General features: G+C 33.5%; 1 protein-coding gene across 1 annotated transcript; it reads right to left on the reverse strand.

Moving 5' to 3' along the window:
- Positions 1–670: 670 nt before the first annotated feature.
- LOC137942103 (wax ester synthase/diacylglycerol acyltransferase 4-like) lies at positions 671–11194 on the reverse strand. Its single transcript, XM_068787785.1, has 4 exons — positions 10371–11194; positions 8594–8932; positions 8352–8489; positions 671–930 (listed from the first exon to the last, which is right to left on the reverse strand). Exons 1-4 carry the CDS (start codon positions 11187–11189, stop codon positions 787–789), a joined length of 1440 nt encoding a protein of 479 aa, XP_068643886.1. The 5' UTR covers positions 11190–11194; the 3' UTR covers positions 671–786.
- Positions 11195–11672: the final 478 nt, after the last annotated feature.

Genomic DNA, 11672 nt, shown 5'->3' on the forward strand with positions numbered 1-11672 from the left:
TTCTGAATTAATAATATGTCCTTTTTTTTCCCAATAACTCATTAGCTTTAAAATCAATCTTGCCTAGACTGACAACCCAAACTCTGTATTACATTATCAATTAGGGGTTTTTGGCTTTTGAGAAAAGCATGTGGATATATAGGCAAGTCAAGCTTTTGTCAATACCTTATGCAGTTTCTCGCACTAATCTAATTTCCTTTAGTCTTCTCAATTATTTTCTTCCTTTTTTTTTAAATTACTTTTTACTTCTCAAACCTTGAATTTTATATATTTTGTCATTATAAGATGAAAAGAAAATTTACATGTTCATGGTATGATTTCTTTTAATCCCTATAGTGGGATTAGATCTACTAAATGGAAAAATTGCACAACAAATCACTGATTCATGTGGGAGTGAACAATATTTCCGCTTCACCAGATCTTAGTCCTCCTTTTGTCATCTACTTAACACAAATGAGAAGGTTGAAGACTATAGCAATGTTTTTGTGTGTGAGCAATTGGAAAATTTGGCTATATAAAATACAATATAGAAACCACATTATTTATTTATGCTATATAATATACACATCAAAGAATTAAAAAAGATGTAAGATCCGTGGGAAAACATCAAGATATGATTTTCCCTTGATATTTATTGTTCTTAACCAATTGTCCCATATAATGACAGGTTTTGCTCCTTATTGTTATCCAATAAGGGTATTTAAGGATTACATCACCATGATTAAACCTTGAACTTGAGTTGAGAAAAAGTATAACTAATTTTGAGTTCCCAAATTATATTATACCTCACTTTCCATTAGCCACTTGATGAATTTTTTCAAAAGCATCATTTATGCAAGAGACAAGCAATTGTGGAGCTACAAAACCTTCTTGTAGTACCATGGCAATAGTCAATTTTTCCATGTAACTCAACACCATTGTACCCAAACTCTGCTTGTACAATCATAGAAACAAAAAAGTAAACTATTAGTTACCTTCAAAAGCTTATAAATGCAACTAAATTCTACTAAGTAGATGATCAAAAGCTTGTAAAAAGGATGTGGTTTTACCAATCTCTAAAGAAATGGCTAAAACACTTATTCATTGCTCCAATGTATTAAAGTTAGGTCTAAGTCCATCTTATAATAGTAAGTTGAAGTTAAAGAGATCTCTGCCCATGTAACAAACACATAATCTTCATAGTATTAGATATTATTGGACAAAATATCCCCATTGAGATATTTTTTTATAACAACAAATATTTAAGTTAGTAATGATGTGCATTAAAAATGACTTGCGGCTCAGAAAAAACCCGAAGGAAATTTTTGGCAGCTTAATCATTTGATCAACACATGATCGAGCGGATGACCCATACAAAAGGGAAGCAAACAATTCATGTTAGATAACACATCATTCAAATAGCTTAGCAGTTCGTTTGACCAAATAGGACTGTTAAAACTTAAGATTTCTTGATGTATAATCAAAGCAGAAGAGGATTAAGGTATGTGAAGAAGAAAAAGAGTTGTGGAGAGAAGTTTTAGGAGGAAAAGAAGAAGAGTGACGAATTTGGAGAAGGAGAAAGAGGTTGGAGAATTAGGGTTATGGACTTAGTTCAAACCCTCCCCTTTAAGCTATATTTATAGATGATAAAAATATAATATTATAATTATACCCTTCACCCTAGTAAGAATGAAGAAGAGACACGAAACATAAACTAATTACATCACTGACACTCTAATTACATCATAAATTCTAACACTCCCCCCATTGCGGAAGGTAAAAGCAATGATCCCAACTTGATACAAATAACATACATGTATTAATAATCTCCTCCATCACAGTGTCCCAAGGATAAGTACGACACCGTACACGAACTCTCAAAGGGTAGAAATAGGTGATAAAACATAAGTCAAAACCAATCTTAGATGATTTCGAACAAATATAGTGATAATAATATCTAAAGTGGGTAATGCCTGTCAATTACAAGACCGTCATAAAAAACCAAAGGTAACAATAAAAAGTCTCAAAGGACTTAAAAACACCCATATATATAAAAGGGACCAACCAAAGCAATGTTCCAAAAGGGTTGGCCAAAAGGGGTAATTGAGAGTCAAATAAAGGCTGCCAAATAATAAAAGGGTAATAGGTAATGAGGAAGATAAGAAGAAGAAGAAGTCAGGGTTATCATGAACCAATGAACCAATGCCGACAACAGTCAGCAAATAATGAACCCAAGGCAAACAACCTAGGATTTCTTCTTCAATAATAATATCTCAATTAAAGAGACACAATAGTGACAACGATAATGAGCCAATGCCCAAATAACACATATCAACAATGCAATTATATAGCAGTGGATAATCGGTCAATAATATAAGTCCTTAAGAGTAATAAGCACACATAAAATAATCAGTAGCAAGTTCATCCTTGAATAAGGAAGATGTGCACCAAATAATAAGCTGGGACCGAGTAATAATTTGCCAATAAGTTGAACCGAGTGTAGTTAATCTTCTAAAAAAGAATAACTAAACTGAGTGCCACTGGTTCCGAGAGCAGCTGCAAGGTCTTCTCAAAAACAGAGAAAAGTGATAAAATAGTAATGGATGTTGCCTCCACGCTTACAGCATCAGTGATTTATTCAAACACCAAACCGAGATCTACCCATATTAAACTAACTAATAGCAGCCAAAGACATAAGTGTCCACTTATAGCTTGAAAGGATTTGACTGAGTGATAGGCTGAGCAAGGTTGCTCACATCATAGAAGGATAAGTACATCAAGTCTTGCTCCAACATGTTGTTAATATGCTGCAAGGATTTCTTATAACCAAAGAAGAAACACACATTTTGAATTTGATCCTATATCATAATCTCCTTACACAAATTCTTTTTTTAATTTGCAACATTAAATCAAGTAACTACTTTTTTGGGAAGTTGCCATAATTCAAAATAGGAGCACTTCTTCTCTATGACAATTAAATCAAAGAAGATTTCTGAAAATAAGATGATATTCTAATGAATCTATCCAGATAATGTTAGTTAACAACATAAACTTTCCAAGGGTAGATCATGAGATACTTTCTTGATATTGTTGATCAATAACAACAACTCAAAAAGTGAAGTAAAAAATTTAACTTAAATTCGGATCTTCACATGCAATAGGATACCAACATGACTTTTGATTCTTCCAATGTGAATATCTCCTTAAATATAAATCAGATTGACATGAAATTTTCTCCTTATAAGACTAGACTTCAATAAATTTCATTCAAGTATAACTTCTCTTTATAAATATACTTCTTTTGAGATAAATAATCTGATATATTTCAGACTTTTTAATCAGGACGTATTGAGTACTCTTTCTTCTTTGGCCAACATGACCATTGACTCTTTTGAGATCGATATCTCCATCTAAAAAACTCAGATTGAGAATTGGTTGAATAGTTAAAAAAAATATTCTTACAAATATTTCTTATGATATGTAATTCTCCATATAAAGTCTTATTCTTATTGGCATAAAATGACTCAAAATTTGAAGCTTTTTGTTGTTGCACGAAACTTTTCTACTTCTTGACCTTTGCTGCTTAATATGTCAATTTCTCTTTATAAAAATTCTGATATTAACGATTCTTTTTGAGTTAGAAACTAAACTTAAATATATTTCCAAATGTATATTATTTTTTATATGAAACATATGGTAAGAGAGTTAAGAATCTAATGATAAACATGAATTGAGAAAGAAAGACTTAAGAAAAAAATGGGAAACTCCTCTTTTTTCTTTTTCTTTTTCTTTTTCTTCTTCTCCTTCCTCCCTTTTTTTTCCATCTTCTTCTTCTTTTCTATCTCAGATTTTTGCCCGCTCTGTTACTATGTTAAAACTTAGGATCCCATAATGTATAATCAAAGCAGAAGAGGATTAAGGGGTGAGAATAAGAAGAAGAGTTGTGGAGAGAAGGTTTAGGAGGAGAAAAATAAGAGCGACTAATTTGGAGAATGAGAAAGAGGCTAGAGAATTAGAGTTATGGACGTAGTCCAAACCTTTCCCCTTAAGCTATATTTATAGATGATAAAGTAAGATATTACAATTATACACTTCACCCTAGTAAAATTGAAGAAGAGACAAGAAACATAAACTAATGATATCAATGATACTCTAATTACATCATATCTTCCAACAAGCAAGCAAAACCCTCGTAAAGAGAGAAAAAAAAAAGAAATAAAGAACAAAATATGGTCAAGTGAAGAAGGATGTCTGATCAGACATCAATTGTCCAGAGGGATAGAAGAAAGAGGAGTTCAACAGGAGGCACGAAAAAAAAAAGAAAAAAAGGGGCATACGAAGAAAGTGGTCCAATAGGGGGAAAGTCGACTGGACAACCCATGAAAAGAGGTTAGAGAAAAGGAACAAGGAAGAAGTCTATATTTCTAAGTCAGATTGATCTGATGTTGCAAAAAAAATCCCAAGATTGCCTAAATGATTGGAGAAAAAACAACTTCTATTGGAAGTCATATGCTAGAATGACTAGACGAGCAATGCATACGAAGACATTAAGAAAAAGAGAGCATTGAAGAATGTCAATCGATTGACGCCAAGTCGATTTGACCAATGCAGATAGAATAGTCTCTATGTAAAGTCATTTGACCAATTGAGTCGATGACCAATTCAAATGAAGCTCAATCGATCGAGACATAGTTGACTAGAAGACAAATTCTAGAAATGTTGTGCAACATGATTGAAGACTTGAAATGAACCAAGATAGGTCTCCAATATATGTAAGTAACCTATATATGTGATAAACAACTCATAAGGAAATTTTTGGCTATTTTCTTGTGAACTTTAACCAAGATTTTTTGAAATTTTAAAAAGGAAAAAATATCCCTTTCCAAGCTCAATAGTTCAAAAATTGAACATTGATAACTTATTTATTTAAATCAATTTACCTCAATATTTTTTACTCTTGGCTTCTATAACAAAAATGATCACTCCTAAGCACACTCATACTTTGAAATCAAAATTGGAGATTGGATTTGAAATTTGAAAAACCACCAAGTAAAAGGCCAAGTACTTCTTATCCCTTTACTTTGAAATCATATATGCTTAGCATGATTCTTACTAGATTTTGTGTACCGTTATTTTGAAATCATAATGAATTTTCAAGCAAGAAAATTTGAAGTGACTGCTACGTTGATGTGAAATCATACAAGCCATTTAAAAGGGGCTTTTACATAGCATTGAATATTTGGGGCACTATTTTCAAAATCCAAGAATTATTTCAATCAAACTTTAAGATCTTTGAATTGATCTAGATTTAGCTAATTTAAACTAAAAGATTTGAATCCCTAGCTAGTGTGCTTGCGTCGTAAAATAAATTTAAACTTACTTGCTTAATAATTTCTTCAATTTAAAAATTCAATTAGATTACCTTGAGCTTTTATTTTAAAATTTGGTTATTCGTTGACCTATGTAGTTGCCATTATATTGCATAAGTACTTAGGATTGGTGTGTCTATCTTGTTTCTACTTGAATTATGAAATATGCCTATTGAGAAACATTCATTTAGGCTAGAGTGTACGCGAGTAACCCTTACTCATTCAGTCACACCTTGGGAAGGCAAGACCTTTCCCAAGTCAATACATTTGAGAGAAACTATTGAAGTTGTGGGAAGAGGTCGATAAGCCTTATGTGTTGCTGCTATAGTTGTGTCATAAGTCCTTATACGGGTAGGTAATGTTGTAAATCCTATTGTGGGCCTAGGCCTTGTGTACTTAGTGAGTTGATACTACAAATTCTAAGTATGGGTCATGGCAGGATAGCCTAGTTAGTTGATGAAAATCCCTTTGTAGGTCTAGGCTGAGAGACTAGATAGCTATTGTAAATTTAAGTGAGAGTGCTCTCGTAAGTTTGTTTTTATGGTTAATTGAGTAGTATAAATCTTTTTTTGTGGGCATAATTTTGCATTCCCTTAGAGGCTATACATATCATAGGGTAATCAAAACTTAGTGGAGCCTCAAAGTACTAAAATATCTAGGGGCATTCCTTCATAAGAATTATGAACCACCTAAAAATCCCGTGTAACTTTTGGTTACTTTTGTGTACCTTCTAGTGCATGAAATTAAGTTGTAACATTGTGTTGGAAGACATCCCAAAGTGATATCAAAGCAAAAATTTTGGTAGCATATTCTTTCAACAAGCCATAGTCTATCCTAACAGTCCAAACAAGGGAAGCAAACAACTTGTGCCCAAAAGCACACCATTAAACCAACCAAGTAGTATCATTTGACCAATCAAGAGAAAAGAAAAACCACTTTCGTAAAAAAAAACCAGCCTAGAAAAGGCAAGAAGAGTAAAATGGGCAAAAGAAGACAGCTACATAGGAAGAAGTCACTTCGTTTAGAAAATTGAAGAATTGGAATGCAAAAAGTGCAAGGAATCAAGCCCACGCATAAAAGTCAAGCACCCCAGTGAAAAAATATGAAACCATAAAGTAAGAAGACAAAAGGAGTCAAGTATATAGTGAAAAAGAGCCAAAATAGTTGAATCCTATTGAAGGATTTGAACCCTTCAAATGACAGAGAGAGTAAAGGAGTTGTGACAAAGAAAGAGAAAGTTTCAAAAGAAAAAGAGAAGAACCAACTAGGTGGAAAAGAACCCACTAGGCAGGAGTGGAATTCGCTAGGAGGAGTCGAACCTGTGGTAGGATTGGCACCCATCTAAGTAAGAGGAGTCAAACCCATAACAAGATTTCAACCCATTTGAGCAAGAGGAGTCGAATTGATGGCAAGATTCGAACTCATCAGAGCAAGAAAGTTTGAACCCATGGGAGGACTCATCCCCATCTAAGTAAAAAAAAAAAAAAGGATTCAAATCCACATAATAAAAAAATTTGGAACAAAAAAAAGGAGTCGACCCTTGTATGGTGCATAAACAAGAGGAGTTCAATCTAAACACAAGATTTGATCCATGCTATAGAAATTCAAACTTTTTGAATGTCAAACCCAAATCCAGATGTTGTAAGTCTTCAAAGTTTGTAAGGGATCCACCAACCAAAAAAATTTAACCTATTTTTATATTTTGGACCTAATTTTTACTTGTTTATGTTAAAATAACCTTATCCATTCATAACAGTTAGTTTTCTGAATGTTGAGGATAATGGTATTCACCCAAAACAAACTCTCTCTATCCCCAAAATGAAAATCAAGCTTCCTAAGCTATCAAACATGATTTGAGAAGTTTTTGGCTTAAAAGCTTGAAAGGAAGCTAAATTTGGTAGTTTTCCCCATTAAGCTAAGTATGTTTGTGCTTGTTCATTTAACATTGAATGTTTAGATCTCAGTTTCCTGAACATGCGCCAAGTAATTTTAAAGATCATATTTGATGTAGCCAAGTCATTGTGAGTAGTTGTATGATTGACAACCATTTGAAATCAGTTTTGCATACTCTTCTATTTTCAAATCATTTAAATACATGCTTGTATGTTGATTATTGGGGCATTTTAAAGGGTTTATATAAGTATAAAAATTTGGGTATAAGGTTTCAAATCTAATTATTGACATGCATATACTTTGAGATATTTCATTTGAGTGGAATAATATGTTGTATGGGCAACATTGTAATTAACCTTAAAGGTAACTTGCAGTAGATTTCATAGGGCAACACAAGCCTAGAGGATCCGCAAGGTGCTAAAACATCTTGGGGGGTGGACTACCAATCCATAGAAGGATTTTGAACCACCTAAAAATCTTGTATGTAGTTCATATGTAATTACTTTCACGAGTACAATTAGTAATTGTCTATGAACATAATATGTAAAACTGAATTTGCACTTTGAATTAATTAAAAAGATAGGAATTAAGCAAAAGAATTAAAATTAAGAACACAAGTGAACAAAACCCAATCACCTCCACACCCCCCCTCCCCCCCTCTCCCTTTTAGGTTTTTTCCTCACCGGACCATACACCATTGAGTTTGTACCCAGTTTGTGGAATCGAGATCTCTAGTTCGTTACTCGTATATTTAAGCCTCGATGTGAGGGGAATAGTCTCACAAATATAAATGTTAAGAAAAATCATTTATTAGTTTATAGGGTTGAATAATAAGTCTCCTACGTGGTTAGTCATTTTGAGATAAAACCAGACTCAATCTTGACATATGAGAGTATTTTAATACTCCTTATGTATGAGTCTCCTTCATGTCTAGTACACATGGAGGCCGACATAAAATACACACTTCAATGTATACCATGTTAAAGTTGGGTCTAAATCCATCCCAATATAGCTAGCAGATGTTAGGTTTTTCTCAACTCTTGAGCACAAGATCTTTCTAACCCATATTTGTTTTGCATTATCTTAACAAAGGAATCCAAATAAACATACCTGAGGTGCACCGGTAACAAAGAAGTAAAAGTTCTTTACAGGGTGGTTTGCAATTTGAATTTTTTCTGCTGGACCAATCATATTTGATGTTGCAAGAGTAGTGTTCTTCAATGTTTTGTATATGTAACGAGAAACCGCCTGTTTCATAAAAGAAAATAACATTGTGTTAGCATGTAGAACACTATGATCTTGTTGGTGAATATGATCTAACCATTTTTGGTTTGGTTGAAAAGGAGTCTTACCTCATGGCCTCTCATCTTTTGCAACATCTTGAGAAGGGTGCCAACAAAAAAAACTTCCAGTGAATTTCTTTTTCTCTTTATAGTAGCATTTGCTTTGGATATGAAAATTAAGGGATTGACCTTGTCGATATTCTCACATGAAGGGATTGAAACTTGAAGAAAGGTGAACTTGTTTCCCCATGTATCAGCCTCCAACATCTCTTGGACATTTTGATACCCACTCACCATCCTAGTATTTAAGAGTACCAACGATGTCATGTGTTGTGAAGTTTGACCCATTCTTTTGTTGTATAAGTGAATTCCATAGAAAAGTATCCCCATCACTACATCATTTACTGTCTGTTGAAAAAGAGAATAAAAAAAAGTTAGAAATGAATCATCACTACCAGTCTGTTCCAATCTATGTACTTTAATATTTTTAATATTTAAATATCCAAATTCATCTTTATATATACTTAAAATATTCAAATAATTTGTAATCCAATCTTAGTAACTCTAGGAATCTTAGAGGTTGTGTAGGTACAATATAGCTTAGAGGTATCACTCATTTCATTTGAAACTAATTGTGACCTATACGATTAATAATTGAATAAAAACTATTTTAAGAAAACATTGTATAATTTTAAAATACTATCTAGGCAGTTTATGCTAATAATAATATAAAAATGATTTTGAATACGTCATTAATTAGTATAGTGACTAATGTGAAAGAAAATGTAAAAAAATAATTCAAAAACTATTTGATAAATGTAAATATTTTATGAATATTATATACATCAATAGTATTTTAGGTTATTTAATTTTTAAATATTATAAAAATTATAATTACATATTCAACGCTTAAACTATAAACAATCAGTATTCTACTTAGATTATTTTTTAGAATGATTTTTATTTTTAATAAATAATAATATTGTATAAATATTTTTGGTTTATAAATATTGATTTATTTTTTAAATTGATATTTATTTTAGTAACTTTCAAATAATTTTTAATTCATTAATGAATCATATGAAGCTATAAAATAAAATATTAATTTAAAACACAAGAAAAATTATCATTAATTTCAATTTAAATATATTTATATGTTTTAAATTAATTATTTTTATAAAAAATAATATAAATTATAAAATTAATTTATTTAGTAATTATTTAAGGAAAAACACAACCAGATAAATGCCAAATATTAATAATTGAGTCATCTATCGAGAAATACATTTTGTTTTGTTATGAAGCTCATGTATAGTAATTATTTATATAAATTTATTATATTATTTAACTAATTAAATATATAATTGCTTTCTTTTATGGTCCACTTCCTTTTCAAGGAAGGGGAGCCGTCCCTCTCCATTGAGAGATGAAGAGGACATGAAGGGGCAACCCTTAAATTATAGGGGACCGGGAGTACTCTTTGCTTAGCTTCTTTTGTTTTTCACAAGACGGGTAATAGAGAGAGGGTTTCCCTCTCTTCCATGACAGGGATATTTGAGGACGGGAGGCTCTCTGCCATGATCATAAAGAAAGGGGGCTGTTCTCCAATGCTGAACGAGAGGAGCTCCCACAGAAGCCAGCCCCAGCCGTAAAAAGTATATTACAGTGACTTCAATTTTTTTGCTAAGTTAAACTAATAACAAGGCATAAGTGTTTGTGAAGTGTTAATTACGTGGCCACATCTGTTAAAAATTCTGGGAGGGGCAGGGGTGTAAGGGATTACATGTTTGCTGGATTAAGGAAAAACAAAAACGAAGACAGATAAGCAGAGAAGAAGGGCACTTACTCCTGAAACCTTGGATTTGACCTCCCGGATTCCTTTCAGAGAAAGAACAACAGTGGAGAGGACAACTGGCTGTGACTCGACATGGGGATGCCCCGATCTGATCGCACTCGTATCGTCTTCCAGTACAGTACTCTTCAAAACACTGCGCGTGACATCATATACCGTGTTCCAAATCGCTGCAACAGCTTTAGACACTCTCTTGCAAACGTTTTTCTCACTTTTAAACTTCAGCTTGGCTGCGGAAGGGAAAGTTAGGGGAAGAGAAGGGTCGTCTGCTCTCTTCAGGCAAGAGAAGAGAGCACCCATCAGAGAGAAACCATCTCCCATAGCATGGTGCAGCTTGAATAGTATAGTTCCTGCTGCTTCCAGTGTTGGATACTTGAATATGTGGATTTCCCACAGCGGCTTGTTCTCTGGGACTGGCTCCATGGCCATCTGGGCAAGATACTTTTGCAGGTGACCTCCGTAAGTTTCTGCTGATAAGCCTTCGGGGAAGAGTGGCACCTTTACATGATCCTCGAGGCTCACCTTCACCTTCTTCCAATTTCTTACACCCTTTTCATCCCTAACGAGAATCGACGAGAATCGAGGGTTGATGGGCAGGAGTAGCTCTCTCAGCACAACAAACGTTTGGGAGTCGTTTACAGGGATCTCTGATTCAAAAACAACAATAACTCCGAGGGAGAGCTCCTTGGTGTAGATGTACCCGGAGTTGGGGCTTAAAGGCTCGATGTACTCTTCTTCATCTTCTTCAAAAGCTGCCACTTCTTGACGAGAATGAAAGGAAGTCATGGAGGGTTTTTTTTGGTGGGAAGCCATGGAAGTGTAGCTTTGCCTATGTTTTGCTGAGAAAGCCTTCGTGGTTTTTCTTTTATGAGAGATCCTTGTCAGTGCGAGATGAAGGTCTACTGGAATTTAAATTTAATAACGATATCAATTATCGACAAATTACCTTGTTACAACACTATGGAGATGCCCCAAAGCATATGTAATCTCAACTACCACTCGATATTTCTTCCATGTACATTAATTCACTCACATGGACAATTTCCATCGCACAGCTGGGCAGTGGCTGTCCACGTTCATGAGTGTTCACACGGGCTCAGATTAGAGGCCTTCGTTATATTGCTAATCGGTGCAATCACACCACATACTTGGGGCTCACCGGGGTTAATGGATTTTTTTTTAAAATAAAAAATTTAAAAATAATAAATAAAAATACCCCAAGTTAAAAACTTAATTAGGAAAATACCTAACCGATCAAACTGCCATGCTGGACAATCAATTTGCCACATCATCATT

The sequence above is a fragment of the Aristolochia californica genome, unplaced genomic scaffold (genome assembly GCF_029961685.1).
Source record: "Aristolochia californica isolate CCGP_79_NKW_82.1479 unplaced genomic scaffold, dmAriCali1.0.hap1 SCAF_9, whole genome shotgun sequence".
Classification (NCBI taxonomy): Eukaryota; Viridiplantae; Streptophyta; class Magnoliopsida; order Piperales; family Aristolochiaceae; genus Aristolochia; species Aristolochia californica.